We start from the raw sequence: 19119 nt of genomic DNA on the forward strand, positions 1-19119 counted from the left end.
ACTTTAAAAACTAACTCGATTATAAAGTTTTCGTTCTTTTTGTTTTGGCATCATTCATATCGGATAAAAATTTTGTTAATAAATGTTTCCTATCATTCTGTATGAACTAAACAAACTATAAGAAAAATTATTATTTAGTTTCCTAATTTTTATAAACCTGGGGATCATGTTAATTGTATTGGTTAAACCAATCTATCGTAACTGCAAGAATCCAGTTCTCTATCTTCCTAAGCATAGTTCATTAGAATTTATTTTTTTTTCGATGAAAATGATGACAGTAAAAATTGCAGTCCGCATTGAATACGAAAAACATGCGCAGACCTTCCTTCTTTGAGACATTTTTGTTAAATATTTAAAAAAAAAAAATTTAAAAATTAATTAAAATTTAAAAAAAAATTAATTTAAGTTCTATGTTATTCGAATGAAAATTAACTGGGTTTTAATGTCTTTTGATTGTTATTAGCAAATAAGAAATGTTTTAATTTTATTTTTCAAAATAAACAATTGCATACTTTTCTTTAAAAACAATACACTTTAAAAAATGCATCACAAATAAAAGGGCTTCTGAAAATGAATGAATATGTAATGTATCTATGAATATGTATCCCAAATTTCATATTATTGTTCATCACAATTGTTTACTTAAAGAGTTAAGAAAAATGATCCAATAAGTCTGCTGCACGTAAAAAATAAAACCACATCTTGTTCTGATTTAAGAGCTGCGTGAAGAATATTTTAAGTACATGTCATGTGCGGTTATTAAGACTGTTTTTAAACAAAGCAACAATGTGTTTCGTCAACTACTTCGATTTATACATATATATATATATATATATATATATATATATATATATATATATATATATATATATATATATATATATATATATATATATATATATATATATATATATATATATATATATATATATATTCTAATCCGACTTTTGATTTACCGGATCTTTTCAATAGCATTCCCCTTTCTAAAGCAAAAGATGTTCTTTTGAGTTATTACTATAATTTTAAAAATATCCTTAATTGCGATTTTGATAATTGGGAAATTCTAATTAATTTTATCTTTTTAATAATTATCTTTACAATGGAAAAGATATTTTTATTCAAATTAATGGAATATTACAAGGATCTAGTTTTTCCTCTCTGTCTCTTAGCTAACTCATTTTTACACTATTATGAAAAAAAATTATACTTTCAATATTCAATTTGTTTTTAGATTTATTGATAATTTAATTATCTTTAATGTTTAAGATTAGGCAATTTTATTAAATAATATTTACCCCGTGGAATTAATCTGGCTTCGTAAACATGATGATAATATTAATTTTAATTTTTGGATTTGGATATTAAAAGATTAGAAAATATCTTTTTTGTTGACTTATACGATAAAAAAATGCTTTTAATTTTAATATGAATAAACTAATTACTTGGAATTCCAATGTTTATTAAAACATCTATTTTAAATATTTAAATACCATTTTTAGTCAAATGAATAGAATTAAAAAAAATAAGTAGTAATGTTTATTTATTCAAAAAACAAATAGACAAACTAGTTCAAAATTTGATTAAAAAAAACAATGGATACCCAACTAAAGTAATTAAATTCTATCTAAAATCATTGAGTTAATTGCGTGTTACTATTAATACATTTATTAATAACTCCTTTAATTTATTTATTTACCATGTTCAAATCCAAATCGGGCAAATGCGTGGATAAAAATCTGTATAAAAAGGGCAAATCAAGTTTCTCGCTCTTTCTTTTTCTTAAATAAAGTTTATTTTCTAAAATCATTAAAATTGTATAATTAAATATCAACTTCTTTAAATTATACTGTATACTATTACCTTTGCGCACATCCATTTTCGGGCCAATTCTTAGTAGCTAACAATCCAAATGCGTTACTGCAATAAAAAGCGCCATAAAACAAAATTTCTCTATTTATGCTTTGAACTCCATTTACGCTTCTGTTTCATATTTTGTAATCTGGCAATCTTATTACGAAAATATTTTGAATCATTCTTGAAAGATTCCTGTACTTGTAAGCTCATTTGAATTCCCTACTCGCTTTACAGATTTCGCTTTGTGTTATTTTTTCTTTACATTTTATTTTCTGCTTTTTTTCCCCGCGTGAAATAGTTTTTACTTAATGTGTTCTATTTTGTTTCATTTTTTTATAGTGCTCCTCACACTATAGTATTGATATATTTTACCTTGGCTATATTGAGACAATATTAAAAAGCACTTCTTTTTGCGGATATAATCGTGTGAGCTGATAAAAAGATTATTTTTCGGATTTTTCTTCTTTTTTTTGTTGCCTTTTTTCGGAAATTTTTTCCCGTATATTTTTATTATTATTTCTCTTTTATCCCTTTTTTCGTTGTTCTGAATTTTCCCATGTTTTCTCTACATTTTGAACGTATCAACCAGCCAACGCTGATATTCAAACCCGGTTCATCCATCTCATTTGAAGGCAAACGCTCTATCCCCTGATCCTTGAAAATAGAGAGGTAGACAAAATTTCAAAAAAAAATTTTTGATCTTAAGTTGGAGGCTAATATATATATATAAATATATATATATATATATATATATATATATATATATATATATATATATATATATATATATATATATATATATTGCAACTGATGGTCTCACTTTCTTCAAATGAGGCAGAATCATCTCCTCCAGCATTAATTTATTTTTTTAATAATAAAAAAATTTCACTCTTTTTGAGGAGCAGAGACTTTTTAATCTCAATCATTTGAAATCATGCATAACATTGCAAGTAAAATTTAATACATTTCATTTTTTACTCACCAATTGAAAATAGTGTATTTAAATATGACCTCCACCTTCCTGAACTGGTTAAACAACCTTTTCGGACTCGTTCATCATATCTTTCTTTCATACACTCCCTCCGGCTAAACAATGAACTCAAAACAAAAACAATGCTTTCTGTATAGAGCATGAAAATAATATCGAATCATACTTTTTATCTTCAATGATAAGTTCTAAAACGAATACTTTTCGTATAGATTCCAAGAACAGAACGGGAAAGAATGTATCTTTGCGAAGAGAGAACTTCGTTTGAAAAATAACAGTTTCACATCAGTCGATCGTCCAATAGTTATTCTTTGAACGAATACGTTCAAAATTTTTTGCAAGCTTCCAAACCGCATCTTCTATTGTTGTCTCCAATCGACAAGTAAATATTTTATTTCAGGTGTTACATTCTGAACACTGTCAATAATATTGTAACTGTACCAAAATTAGCAGTTTTTTTTTCTTTTTGCAAAATAGAAGAACTGGCATACACTGGTGAGAAATATAATTTTTTTTTTGCCAAACAGTAAATATTACCGCTATCATTTTAGAAGACCGGGTAGCCTGGTTGGCAGGGAGCTGGGCCCACGTTCGTGAGAACGGGAGTTCGAATCTAGCAGGCCGAGGATTTCCGTTGTAGCAAATAGTGACTGATGCATGTTAAATCTGTCGGGTCCCCGAGTCTTCCATGTTCTCATAACAAATTATGCCTCTGGGGGTACTGAATTGGAGATGGATCGTTCTGTGGTTCAGGTCAAAATTACGATCTGTTGATGAATGAAAAAGATATATGAATGTGTCTGCCCTATAAACGGGTGTGACGTATGGAGGTGTCAGAAGTCGAATTCTCGGCCATAGATGGAGCCACTGGAAAACAAAAAAAATCATACCCCTTGCCTACGACAACAGCAACATTGTAGAAGAGTGAGTGACTGATTATTCTGTGTTCACGCAAATGTCTCATCTGATTCTAATTTGATATCCGAACGGGGATAATGAGTCGCTTTAATTTTTATTTACTTTTTGTTGTCTTCCTCTCAGAAACTAAGAAAAAACACGATTTCAGAAGACCGACTTTTGTTCTTACGTAACACATTCATCAAATAAGCAAAGATAAAAACATTACAGAATTTCCTAATAAAACTCATTTATGATTGAATGTCGCTGTCAAGCAATTTAATAAATGCTAATCCTATGCACTACACCTTATATACATCCTTCTTTCACAAACGAATACGTTATGAAAGGGGCTAAAATTTCAATTTGCACGAATGACTCTGGATTTGTAAGAGAGACACACAAACTTTTCTTTTTATTATACAAAACAAGGTACAAAAACATTGTCAGACACGGATTTAAAAAAAAAAATTTTTTTTCATTGCGCTTTTAAAATGTTGCTTCGCAATACGTCATTAAAAAAATATACGTTTAATAAAAGAAAAACTATGCATCACATACAAGAGTTTAAGTTTAGGTTGGTAGGTAGGAATTTTATTTACGTCACACTAGATCTGCATAATGGGCTACAGGCGACGGTCTGGGAAACATCTCCGAGGATGATCCGAAGACAAGCCATCACAATTTTGATCCTATACAGAGGATATGGCTCCTCCGCTTTGGTAACCCGACAACCTGCTCGCGAAGTCGAACACTTTACCGTAGAACAGTTTAACGAGGACCAATACTGCGCATCCTCAGTCCCTGTTCAAAGTGGGCACCCACCCGCTTACTGACCAGTGAGGCTTGACTTCGATTATCTACTGGGAACCCTGTCTGTACGATCAGTCCAGTGTGGGACAGTTTAGGTTTACTCTAATCGCATAAAAATTAAATAAAAACTATCGCATAAAAATTCTTGTATCAAAACCAATTCGCAGTTTTACGATGTCGGTTTACGATATTTTTGGAAGAAATTTCCATAATTCCTTCATTGAAAATTGATAAGAACGTGCTTTTTTTAAAAAAAAAATACATACAACATTGTGCTAAATCTTTCTAATCTTAAATTAAAAAATATCTTTAAAAATATTTTTTTCTTTTTTTACAAAAAAAATTTAGTTAGAAAAAAGTGTAGAGTATTTGAAATACTATAGGGCTCAATATTTCTAACATTCTGATTGAATTATAATCCCGAGCAGAGTAAATAACAATTTATTTGTGAAAATTATATTAGGACGCTATAAAGCATATTTTGCAAGATCTATTGCTGGAGAGAGGAGGCGTTGGAGGGATATGCTAGAGGCCGTAAGTGCTCAAAGGCACGTAGAGGATACGTAAGTAAGTAAAGCATATTTTGAATTCCCCCTCACCACCATTTTTAGTTCTGTCGGTGAGAAAGAGGCTTTTTCATAAATGGTTTATTTTAATTAGTGAGCTTATATCATTTCATTTAGTGATCATTTTTATTATTTTAATTAGTGATTCTTAATATTTATGTAAATATATGGTTTCATACTGGTTTAAATATTTGCAATAAGAGTTCAGACTGATTTCTAAACTTCCGGTACCCATTAAAACTGGCATAAAAATTTCCGGTATGTTTAAAAAATGGTATCACATTTTCCAGTATGGTTTTATGCCAGTTTCAAAATTTCCAGTATGCCTCAAACCCGGTATCAAAATTTCCAGTATGGTTTCATATCGGTTTCGAATGTCCAGTATGGTGACATACTGGTTTCGAAATTCCCAGTATCGTGTTATATTTGGTTTCAAAATTTCCAGCATGGTGTCACACTGGGTTTCAAAATTTCCTGTATGGTTTCTTACTGGAGTTTTGAATTTCCAGTGTAATAATATTGATTCTGGTATAGTTTATACTGGTTCCGGTATCATTCTGATACTGGCATTGCGAATTTTTTCCAATAGGGTAAATACAGGATGATTCTGATCTTATAGATCCCTGCAACTTTATTTCCGATGATTGTAAACTCTAATGTGTTTAAAATAAATTAAGGCATAAAAAATGGGGTAATATTATTAGACTGAGGTGAAATGAGAGAGCTGAGCAATCTGCTAACTACCGCCTATAACTTGCTTCGAAGGTTGAAGAGCAAAAACGAGTCGAAGTATGATCTCCTAATATATTTAAATTAAAGTAGTAGTTGAAAGTAAAATATAATAGCTGGGGTGTAGTTTTGGAAGTTAAAAGTTGAGAATAACGTCATTAAATGATGAAAAGAAATATGTTAGAACAGAAATTATAAGCGGGATATTTTTATTTTTGAAAATTATCACTTATTTCTTATGTTATTTATTTCAAGCATTTAAAAAATAGCTCATTTGATACCACTTTTACATTTTTTTTAATTTTTCGATTTTCAACCTATCACTATAACACAATAGGACCTAAATATCATTTGCTTTAAAAACCTAACCCGATTGATATTCGTCATTCAGGTATCAGTAGGGCAGATTTATTGGCCACTCTAACAGGGGCACCATATTTAGTTGCTCCTACAGTAAGGACAGATAGAACAAGGAATGAAAGAACACTCGTGCCTTTCCCGGGATTCGAATTCAAGACCTTTCCCATGTGAGGTCAGCTCCCTGACCGCTACACAGCCTGGTTGGCCTTAGATGCTTTAAGTAGGTTAATAAGTGAAATAGATTTTAAACCAATTCTATCAAAATAAATAATAACTTTAATGTTTAATTTTTTTTATGTAATCTCCGAAAATTGTAAAAAAAGCGACTAACACATTTTTAACACAAATATGTTGTTCGATACGATATAAGAGTCTAAATTATATGAACTAATCTGGCCATAAACTCTCGACAGCAAATTCATTCGACATTATAAAAATGCAGTTAAAATTATACATAGAAAAAAAATTTACCCCGGCAACGCTTTTGTTGGGGCCAGCCCAGCGCAAGTTGCTTGAACTTGAAAATTTGTACAAAAAAGCCCAATCATTAAACCAAAAATTATGAAATAAGTATCGTTTTCTCCCTTTATTTTTCTAATTTAACCTATGATTGTCACATTATTGACTCATAAACTAACAGCAAAATGGAAAGAAAAAATAATATATTATTATTATTATTGACTTAGTTGTAAAGCTGCAGAAATTTTTTTTTTTTTTTTTTTTTAAATTACTAAAATGTTTCCCTGGCCAGCAGGGTGACATTCATCATTTTCTTACCTTAAAATTCTATACTTTGAAAAAAAATTGTTTAAAAACTATATTTTATTTTATTTTATGACAGCCGCTGAACAGCCGAGCTAATTTTTGGGTTTACGACTACTAATGCTCAACGCCGTAGCCTTGTAATTTTGAACCAATCCAGAAGACAAGGAAACTCCTAGATCAGTACCCCCAGAGGTATTATTATAATTATTATATATAATTATTATAATTTTATACGAAAGAGCCGTGGTAGCTCAGAGGATAGAGCGTTAGCCTTCCAATGAGATCAACCGGGTTCGAAGCCCAGCGATGGCTGGTCGATACGAATTGAGGCTTGCACCATCAGGCTTGCACCGACCACAATACTGTCATAAAATGTCCTCAGTGGTAGATGGATCATGGGTTAGAGTACCCTTGCCATCAAGCTAACTGTGGAAGAATTTCGTGGTTTTCCTCTCCATTTAACGCAAATGCGGGCGAGTTCCATCAAAAAGTCCTCTACTAAGACCAATTTCTCCCAATACTTGATCCAAGAGTTCCCTTGTCTTCTGTATTGGGCTCAAAATTTTGAAGGCTACGGAGTTGAACAATCGTAGTAGTAAACCCAAAAATTAGGTCGGCTGTTCAACGACGGTTATAACATAAAATAAAATAAGCATTTTATACGAAAAACATTTGATAATATGTCAATGGTAACAAACTTATTACTTGTATTCGAAAAATAATCGACTGAACTTGAAAATAAATATTTAATCATAGGAATATAGAATGTTTCGCACAATAAAGAATAATAAATGGACGTAAATTTTACTTATTTACAATCTACTGACAATATCATAACAGTTCTAACAGTTTTATTGCCCCTGAAACAATTAAGTTTTTTCTTTTAAATATAATCTATTTAAATGTTATTATTTACAACATCTGATCTCTTTATATCTTTTTTTACTTTATTCATTAATTATTTTGTCACATTTAACATCAAGTCAAGCGCGTTCGAACGAAGATCACAACGAAGATCGAGCAAAAACGAAGATCACAAGAGAGATAAAAGTTTTCGTCAACAATGGATAAATAATCATTATTTAAAGCAAAAAAAACGAAAGAGATTTACGAAAAAAGCACTTAAAATAGCAATAATTTTCAGACAAATTGGAATTTCGAAAAAAGAAAATTGCGTTAAGTTTAGAATTGAAAATTGCTCTCTCAGCATGTCAAATTTAAACTCTGCAGTTGCAGTTTAGCGGGCATTAAATCGGCTAAAATATTTATTTATTTATTGTTTTTACTACAAGTTTAACAATTGATAGTTCTCAAACTAATAATTGAATATTAATTTGTTTTTCGTGAGCATTTTTCTACACATGTTAGTAAATTCAAGAAAGTATTATAAATACAAAACAGCTAAACAAAATGTAAAGTTAAGCAATGAAAAAAAGTGCAAAAAACTTTTTTTTAAAAAAAGACACTTAAAATTGCAATAACTTTCGAACAAATTAGGATTTAAAAAAAATGTCCCGAGCTTAATTCATAAACAAAAATGGCCTTTTCAGCGTGTCAAATTTAAACTCTACCTTGAATTCCTGCGGCCTATAAAGCGGCCTGGATGCTCTTTTTTACTACAAGTCTAATAGTTAATAATTTTTGAACTCATTATTGAACGGTAAATCTTTATATCCCTGGTCCTTTTATACTTTTTCACACCTTAGTAATTTCAAGTTTCTAAGTTGAACAACAGCAGCGTCCCTTACGATTTTTCAAACATAGCAAAAAAACTGTTTACAGTAAATAGAAATAAATTATGTAATTGAAACAAATGATGTAATCGACGTTTTTTCAAAACATATGGAAAAAGAACTATTTGCAGTAAATAGAAACGAATTAATCGACGATTTTTAAAAACATAAGGGGGAAAATGTTTACAGTAAATAGAAACAAACTATGTAATCGGAAAAATATATGTAATGGACGATTTTTTAAAACATGGGGAAAAGAATTTTTACAGTAAATAGATACAAATTACATATTCGAAACAAGTTATGTAATCGATAATTTTTCAAAACATAGGAGAAAAAAAACTGTTTATTGTAAATAGAAGCAAATTATGTATTCAACGATTTTTCAAAACATAGGGGAAAAAAACTTTTTACAGTAAATAGAAACAAGTAATCTAAACAAATTACGTAATCGACGATTTTTCAAAACATAAGGAAAAAGAACTGTTTCAGTAAATAGAAACAAATTATGTAATGGACGATTTTTCAAAACATATGGAAAAAGAACTGTTTACAGTAAATAGAAACAAATTATGTAATCGAAACAAATTTTGCAATGGACGATTTTTCAAAACATATGGAAAAAGAACTGTTTACAGTAAATAGAAACAAATTATGTAATGGACGATTTTTCAAAACATATGGAAAAAGAACTGTTTACAGTAAATAGAAACAAATTATGTAATCGACGGTTTTTCAAAACATAAGGAGAAAAAACTGTTTACAGTAAATAGAAACAAATTATGTAATCGAAACAAATTGTGTAATCGATGATTTTTCGAAATATAGGTAAAAAAAAAATTTACAGTAAAAAGAAACAAATTCTGTAATCGATGATTTTTCAAAACATATGGAGAAAAAACTGTTTACAGTAAATAGAAACAAATTATGTAATCGAAAGGGAAAGTGAAAAAAAAAGAAAGAAGGAAAAAAAAAAGAATGTTGGTCGTTGGGTCAAGTGAGTAGAAAGTAACGTTAAGAAGACAAGACTAGAACATCACTTTAATTTATTGTTTGTTGTCTTCCGGGTATGAATTGGGGTCTTCTTCTTAAGTTAAGAATGATTCGGTGCATTTGAAAGGGAAATAATTAAGATTATTTTGAGTCAATTGTTTCATACAAAATATATAAATGCTTTCACTTCATTTTAAAAACCGGTTGTAATAAATAGAAGCGGTTATTTTAATTTTCAATAACCCAACTTAAAATATTAACGGAAAGATGCAACCTGAGATAAAAGGAACAAAAGGCTAGTCTTAAAGGTTCTATTTTAAATTCATTTCAAACAAAAGATCTCAAAGTTCATTTATAAGTCTATGATATTTAGGGATATGCTTGAATGGGTACCCATTATTTTATTAATATTTTTTTTATATCTAATGTAGGATCTGATAGATATATAAACTTCATAAAATGAACAAAAGCCATTGAAAGTATCATAGTTGAATAAAACTAGATATTCATATTTTTGTTAGACTAATTAATTATTATGTTTTTAGGGGTGTAATAGAACTATACTTATCATTGAATAGTAAGCTACTTTTACAATTTGTAACCGTTAAGATGTGTCCAACTGAAATAAAGCCATCTTGATTTTGTGTACATAAACTGACAAAGGTTGCTAAATGAAGATTCCTAGTGGAATAAAAAAAATATTGATTTATTTTAATTACTGACCAGAAAGACACTACTCTGACACTTTACTGACTCTTTACTGACCAGAAAGACAAATCTCCCTTTTGTGCTTTTTCATATTGAAAAATATCACATTGGGCATTACAAGAAAAAAAATTAGAGATGAAAAAGAGTGGTTTTTAGTCAAAATAAATCCATTTTTTTTATTAACAGTTAGTTTATAGATAGATAGTTAGTTTTATAACAGTTGATAAATTACAGTTAACTGTTAATAAAGTAACAGTTCGATAGATCCTATGTTTATCATAAGTCTCATACTTTTAAAGCGCAAAACAAAATGTAACTTTAAGCTTGACACCCAAAACAGTGGCCATTTACGATACTGTAATGCAGAGAAACAAAAACTAAGTTTGTTGTGATGCATTTTTTCTTGTAATGTTAAATGTCATATTTTTCAATGTAAGAAAGTCTAGAGGGTGTTTTTCGTTTTTATTTGATTGAGATCGGGAACATCGTTATTTCGCCTAAAAGAATTTTTGAAAAATTTGGGCTAAAAACTACTTTTTTTTTACTGACAAAAAACAGATTTTGATATTTTTTTATATTGAAAACTCTGTTGACATTAAACATTACGAGAAAAAAGAATTAAAGTCAAGGAGCTTTGTTTTTGCGCTATAAAAAAAATCTTGAAAAACTTCTTTTTGCTTTTTTATTGACCGAAAACAAACAACAACCTATTTTTTTATATTAAAAAAATCACATTTAACGTTACGAGAAAAATACTGAGGTCAAGGAGCTATTTGTGCGCTAAAAATTTTTTTGAATTATATTGGCTAAAAACCACATTTTATTTTTTAAAGACAAAAAACACCCTCTTGATTTTCTTAGGTGCAAAAATAGGATATTTAGCATTATTATACGAGAATTGAGGTCAAAAACTATTTACTATATAAAATTTTTTTTGAATTTTGGCTAAAAACCATGTTTTATTTTTTAAAGATAAAAAACATCCTCTTAATTTTTAGGTAAAAAAATATGATATAGCATAATGAGAAAAAAATGTAACCAATTAAATTTATTTCTCAGTAAAAAAGGCTTGAAATTGGCAAAAAAAAATAAGTCAATAAAACTTTTTAAAAATTTATATAAATATTCGCGGCATTTTAATCGCTTAATTGTAAAGGTTTTTTTCTACTGACATCAAAATTAAGAAAATAGAGTCATAATTTCAAAAAAGTTTCTGATTTAAGCCATTTTCTTAAAGTGAGTCAAATTTAAAAATGGCTCTTAGTCGTAGTGTTGATCCACAAAATCTCAAAAAAATATTTTAGTCATTTTTTAGCAAAACCTTTTCTACAAACTAATTTCATGAACATTTATGACAAAGGTGATTGGTTGATTTAACTTGGAATGACCCACATGTAACCATGAACTTTATTTTGGCGGGACACTTATTCGATACTTTTTTTTCTTTTAACGGTGGGGCAACAAAAAAAATTATTTACACTTTATATTTCTACATGATTTAGGCAGGTACTTTATTCACGTCGCACTAGAGCTGCACAATGAGCTATTGGCGACACTCAGGGAAACATCTCTGAGGATGATCCGAAGACATGCAATCGAAACTTTGATCCTCTGCTTCCTTAGCCCGACGATCCTGCGTGCGAAGTCGAGCACTTTACTGTAGAACAGTTTAACGAGAACCGATACCGCGCATTCTCGGTCACTACGTTGGCTGATCAAAGTGGTCACCCACCCGCTTACTGACCACAGCTAGTGACGCTTGACTTCCTTTGTTGTTCTACTGGGAACCGTGTCTTTACGATCAATCCACTGCGGGGCAATTTCTGCAAGAACTTTTTTAATAAAGGTTCCTTCGTTAGATCATTATTTTGATTTATTTGCAGTAATTGCTGATTGTTTTGAAAACCATGGCCGTGCGTTCATTCTCATTAAGACGAATTTTCTGTACAGGAAATTTTGTACTTTTAATTTTTCAAATTAGACAAATGACGGATAGCGTTAAAACTATTAATAGTGTTTTAATTTTTACTGATAATATTCATATCTGTATTTAATGTCCCCCATCAAACGGATCGTAAGACACGATTCTCAGTAGAAAACCATAGTAAAGCAGAAGGGACCGATGTCGTCCGGTAACGGTCCTCGTTAAATTGTTCTATAGTAAAGTGCTCAACTTTACACGCAGATCATCGAGCTACTGATGTAGGAAAGCCATCCCCTCTGCCGGGGACGAAATTGTGAGATTGTATATCTTTGAATCGTACCAAAACGTCCTAGCAAAGAGAATGCATCAGCACAGGTTACCATGAACAAGAAATTTGATATTTTAGCAGTCCAAACGCATTGACTTCATGTTTTCCTCCGACTTTCATATTTTCCTCCACAGCGCAACTTAGTAGCCCAAACATAATAACATCTTTCTTATTTTTTATCCACTGAGCAGTTTGTGTATGTTACTTCGGACTACTAAATTGATCCGTGATGAGGCCTTCTCTCTTCTAGGAAGTGTTGATCATCCTCGGGGGTGTTTCCAAGATAATCGTCAACAGCCCATTGCGCAACTCTGTGACGTAAATTGAGTACCTCCCTACCTACCATTATAAAGTATGATTTATTATAATCCCATGTTTAGTTGAAGAACAGATTGCTCAAATTAGAGAAAGACATCACGTCAGCAATCAGAAAGTTGTCTCGTTGGTTGGGGTATGGAAGTTTGAAGAGAGGGGTACCAACTCAGTTGCTATCCACGTCATGTCAAAATTACATGGCATTTCTTCGATGGCCATTAAAAAGATAGAGCCCAGAAAAACGGGGCTCGCAGCTTTTGGATGATGATGAACATAGGCTACCGGTTCCCTTCATTGGACGAATTGCCCTTATTTTTTAAAATATGTATTTATTTCATCATCAGCATTGGCACGACAGCCCTTTGTGGGCCTGGGCCTTCCTCAGAAGCTTTTCCCATTCTGCCCTTCTCCCAGCAATTGTTTTCCAGTTCTTTACTTTTAGGATGGCAAAATCCTCATCTACACAGTCCTTCCATCTCTTTTTGGGCCTTCCTCTTGTCCTTTTATTGGAGGGGGTTGCATTAGAGACTCTCAATGCTTCAATGCTGTTATGTATTTATTTAGCCACTCATATTAATAGCGTCTATGCCTAGTGTGAATGGTAATAATCACACAAGTATGTACGAAAATATTAAATTGTCGAATTCGAGGCACAATCAATCTTCAAAAATTTAATAGCCTGACAATAGCAGTCTTTACCTACACATTTTGTTCCGTTGATTTTTTTTTAAAGATTTTTTTTTGTGTGTGTTAGACACAGAATGAAGATGGCTTCATTTGTGTCAGATACACCTTGTTTATGACGACTTACCGACCTCTAGCCTGAGTTATTATAAGTTATTTTCACCATTAAGATAAATAGTGCAAAATGGCAAGATGTTTATAGAAAATGAAATTCGTCTTATTTCTTACAATTTGAAAAATGCTCATACAGATAAGCAAAATTGCTCGCTGTTTTTAAGGAGTTTTCTCCTGGGTGTGGATATCTCTAAATGAGCGAGATTCCTCAAAAATTTTGATATTTACTCCAAATGTAAAGGTTAAAACAGGGTTAAACTGATGAAAACTCAATAGCGGTTAAGCATTAAGTTATATTTTCGTTTATAGACTTTGCGTAAAAATATCGATTTAAAGAATGCGAAATTTTAAATATTGTTAGGAAATAACTTATCACGTCATTGTCAAATAAGATTTACTGTACATTCATGCCCAACCAAAAAATAAATGGAAGCCTAAATGTAGTTATGAGACAATGAAGTTAAACGTTATAAAGTTGTCTATTAAAATCACAGTATTCTGTTAGGACATGGGAATTCGTTTTAGAGCATACGTAGTGAATAATTTAAATTGTTGAAGGAAAAAAAACTGTTTTGGGTCAAGAAATAAAAAAAAGCAATCAGTGAACAGTATCGAATAAGCGACTAATAATCAACTATTTCTTACTTTCCAATTTATGATCACACATTTTTGTTAAGAATAGTATATTTACCCTGTGAATCGTCCGATTTTTGGAAAAATAATGTTGTACAAAATCATGCAAATTTAAAATGTCATAGAAATACAATTGTAAAAATACACTTTTTAAGCTTTCTCTCTAGCTCTCGGTGGGCTTTCTCCATCACAGATCTACTCTCTAAAGTTATTATTTAATCTAGTTCAATCACCTTTTTCTGTCTGCTAAAAGAATTTTCTTTTAACAATTTTCATATTTTCTTCCGGCATTTTCTCTACATTTTCAAGTCATTATAATTTTTCCAATTAAATTTTTTGATTACGTTTTTTAGTATCTCACATGATTTGAGATATGAGAGTTTTTTTTTTTCAAAGTTTTTGAAAGGCGACCGAAATTGTTTCATTTTTTTTAGGTAAATAAATTAACTTCATATCGATAATGATTTAACTTTAATCAGTTTCATAGGGATACTGATTTAAAATTTAACAGTTTTTACTTATTTTGTTACATCTGTGGAACTATTTAACAAATGAAAAGAATTTCGCACACAATCGTAAAATTTGTTTTTCCAAAGATGTCAAAATATAATTGCAAGATTTAGTGTCAGTAAAATTGTGATGCATGCATAACGTAATTTTATAAAAAGTAAATATTGTTTGCTATTATTTTATTCAATGACCGTCCATTTTATATGCAAATTTTTATTTCATTTTAAACTTTGTGAAATTCAATGGCAAAACGCAATATTAGCCGAACACTTTTCGAATGGTAATACAATTTAAAAAGTATTATATTTTTAAATGTTTTTTTTTTTTCATTTTTCACAAACTATTCTACCGATTCCATTTAAGCTTCTTCCATTAGATAACCAATTCCATTAGATTTTATCTGTTAAAATAACACATTTCAAATTTATATAAATACCTGTCTAACTAAGAATTCAAAAGTTTTTATTTAAATAATAAAAAATAATGAGTGAATGTTAAAAAAAAATATTCATTACGTTGAATTATTTTTGTATAAATGAGCTTTAAAGTTGTTGCTCAAAATTTTTTATTTGCTTTAATAGTTGAAAAGATAAGACGAAAGACGCAGAAAAAATTTTATATTAATATGTTTTTATTTATAATTAAGAATAAAATATTTCAATTATTTTTACGAAATAAGGTATTTGTTCAAAAAATCGTCTTAAAAATTAAAAATGACTTAAAAAATTTATGAATATCCTCCGAAAAAAGTTTAACCAATAACCACTTTAATTTAGTCAGTTTAGAATAATTCTCACAAAATATAAATATTTAGAATACTAATATGAATTAAACCTGTAAACACATATAATTTTACCAGTGTGTAATTATTATTTAAACGGTGACTTAATTTTATTTTTTTTTCCAAAATGAAATAGGAATAAAAAGGCAGTGTTTTTAAGGGATGGCGGTTTTTACAAAAAGGAAAATAAGAGGGGGCATTTATTGGGATCAAAAAGCAGTCAGGGTGGGCAGCCCTTAAAAAAATCTTAGGGAGAATATTAGTTAATTTCATTGTAATCGTTAAACCTGGTGAAAAGTATACTTGAAAAACGTACCGACCGTTAGGGGTAAAGAGAGGATAGATACGTGATTGTTAAACTGTTAGACTTCAACTAAATATTTTGCGCACTCTTCAATAAATAACCTTAACAATCAAAATATTTGCGCAACATTCACTTTTCTGCAGATTCGAAAGGATCTCAATAATTAATAAGGTGAAACATCAACAAACTTGAAAATTTTAGGTTAAATAACCAATACGATACAATAATTTTTTTTCAGACTAAAAAATTGTTTCATTTCGCTGTTTTTTTTTTTTTTATCTAATCTGATAAAAAAAAAAAAATTTAAAAAAAAACAGCGTTTTTTTAAAATTTTTTATTTTGAACAAAAAAGATGATAAATTAAAACACTTTTTGTTATAAATTTTAAGCCACTCTTTTGTTTGTATGAATGAATCTTTTTATGAATGTATGAGATTTATACATTCGAATATAAATCTTGATTTATAATATAAATTCGAATATAAACCTTGAAGTATTTGTACTTTCAGCATTCGAATGTAAAGTTTAATTTATAATACATAAACAATGATTTATTTATAAATTCTATTATAAACCTTGATATATTTGTAATTTCTGCGTTCTAATATAAACCTTGAATATTAGGCAATCCCTTAAGTCTCTTGCATAAACAAAGAAAGCTTTTTTTCAATAGACCAACAAATGATTTTGGAGAAATAATCTCGCTAACTGGAATTAGGCTGAAATGGTTGGTTAATCGAATAATTTGGTTAATCGAAAAATAACCTTTTTTATTTTCTTCATAACATGTTGCTCAACAAAAGTTGTAAGAATTTCTAATCATAATCCTTCGCAATCTCAAAATTTTTATAAATTCACTACAAAATAATTTTAAACTGAAAAAGAAACATTTTGTGAAAAATGCTCTTTTCATTTTTTAGCAAGAAGAAAAACGTTGAGAGATAGTTATAGATACAGAATATAAAATTGATGAATAAATTTTTTTTAAAAATTTCTTTTTATGAAAACGCGTTGTATTTCTTTTGGGACGAACTTCCGCCATCGTCTGGTATAAAAAGAAGACAGCCTATATATTTAACTCGTTTCCTTTCAATAATTACATAACTATTTGTACGTACACAGTTAGTTATTACATACATACATATTTATTACTGCATAAATGAAAATGGTTTTAATAATTAAACAAGTACTCACATAAACATGATAAACAGTGTATCCTTTGTAATGGCATGTACTTCAAATTCATGTTTTATCTTGATAATTTTGATCCAATATATTTCTAAAAAAAGAAACTCGAAACACTTTTTTCCCCTATGAATTATTCCTTTTTAACACTTAAAAACTATACACATTTCTCGTCATCCCCTTCATCCAAGAATTGGAAAGTTTTTCTTCTGATAAAAACTCCATTGCTCGGGGAGGTCTTTCTTTTTACGCCACTTCTCGAAGAATATTCGGCACGTGAAAAAAGAAGAGGAGAAATGCGCACACAATTAGGAAAAAAAAGAGTTAGCTAGCGATCAAAAATGCGACATGCGAACTGAAAATGAAAACTCGAACAAAGAGAGAGAAAGTCATAAAGAGAAAGAATGAGAAAAATCCCTTTCACATGAGATGACCGGAAAAATCCCTGCTCTGCTTTCTGTCCATCTGGACGTTCTCGGACATGCTTGGAAGAAGTTTTAAATACTCTTTGTTTCTTTATATCCCGAAAAAATAATTGTCTCTTCTTTAAACATTGGAAGCATTTTCTACATTTTAAAATAATTATTCAAAACTTTTTCATTAACTAAATACAATTTATTCTCGACAAAATTATTCATTCCCTCGAGATTTCATGCACCACTAATTCTTCAAATAAAAACGTCATTTATAAAATCGTTTGTTATATCATTTGCTTATATAAAATTGTTTGATAAAATAATCATGTTCTTTTCTTAAATGAAATTATAATCTTTTTTAATGAAATAAAGCTCATTAAACCGTTTGAGCATTCAGACAACACTATTTATTCAAATGAAAAAAGAATAAAAATTCTAAGAAGAGAAAATTTCTTGAAATACGTCATTTATTTAATTGCTTGCTAAATCGTTTGTTTAAATAAAATCGTTTGATAAAATAATTATGTTCCTTTTTTTAAATGAAAATATAAATTTTTTAATAAAATAAAACTCATTAAACCATTTGAGCATTCATGAACCACTATTTCTTCAAATGAAAAAGCAAATAAATAAGTGAATAAAAATTCCAAAATAAAAGAAATTCTTGAAGTACGTCATATATAAAATTGTTTGTTATATCGTTTGCTTCAATAAAGTCGTTTGATAAAATAATCATGTTCTTTATTTTTAAATGAAAATATTAATTTTGAATAAAATAAAATTGATCAAACTAATGATTATTATTCTGTATGTTAAATTATTCAGCATCACATGTAAATAAGCATGTGGTGATTTGAATTTGAGTTTTATAAACTTTTTTTTGGCTAGATCCATCATTTCAGAAGTTATTGTACTCTGGTGTTAAGTTCTTTAGGGACATATTCTACATTCTCTTTTGCAAACAGAAGGTTTTAAAAGCTTCAAAAAAGTTCACACCATTTACAATCTTACATTACACTTCAGAAACTATTCTGGGACATTTAAATTTCAAAATTTAAGACAGTCAATTTTAGCAAAATATGAAACAAAACCGTTCGTAGTAACGGTACTGCACACTGGGCAGTGGCACTTGATCGATCTTAAAAATTCATCAGTGTAGGGCATACCGGGTAGTGGCACTTAACTAGACCTAGTATATATTTCGGATATTTTCCAAAGGGACTATGTAAGTGTCAACATTCACCGGTAGAGGTCAGCAACCACCCATTTTCTGTCATTCACAGTAACAACTGCACTATGTGTCTGCTGTCGTGTGTATTTGTCTAATGACTGATAGATAAAATTATTTTTGCTGCAATAGAAGGCAGATTTTTCCTCATCATTGAAAACATTTCTTACGTATCTGAGTATACTTAGTTTGTCTAAAGAGGATCGACTGTTCAGCTTTAAATAAAGCATGAAAAAAAATTCTAAGATGTGACAAAATTACAGCAACTAAGCCTTCAATTGACAAGGATTT

General features: G+C 29.6%; 1 protein-coding gene across 6 annotated transcripts in view; it reads right to left on the reverse strand.

Moving 5' to 3' along the window:
• The window catches only part of LOC107447412 (uncharacterized), a 164378-nt gene that overhangs the window by 23101 nt on the left and 122158 nt on the right, over positions 1 to 19119 (reverse strand). Inside the window, exon 1 of one of the 6 annotated variants that reach the window (XM_071180450.2) lies at positions 17194 to 17582. The exons of the other annotated variants lie outside the window; for them this stretch is intronic. Coding sequence (XP_071036551.2) covers positions 17194 to 17245 — 52 coding nt within the window. The 5' untranslated portion in view covers positions 17246 to 17582. Of the gene's footprint in view, positions 1 to 17193; positions 17583 to 19119 lie in introns of those variants that run through there. 6 annotated transcript variants of the gene reach the window in all.

The sequence above is a fragment of the Parasteatoda tepidariorum genome, chromosome 1, assembly GCF_982258835.1.
Source record: "Parasteatoda tepidariorum strain Cologne lab strain chromosome 1, Ptep-v5.0, whole genome shotgun sequence".
In the NCBI taxonomy this organism is placed as follows: Eukaryota; Metazoa; Arthropoda; class Arachnida; order Araneae; family Theridiidae; genus Parasteatoda; species Parasteatoda tepidariorum.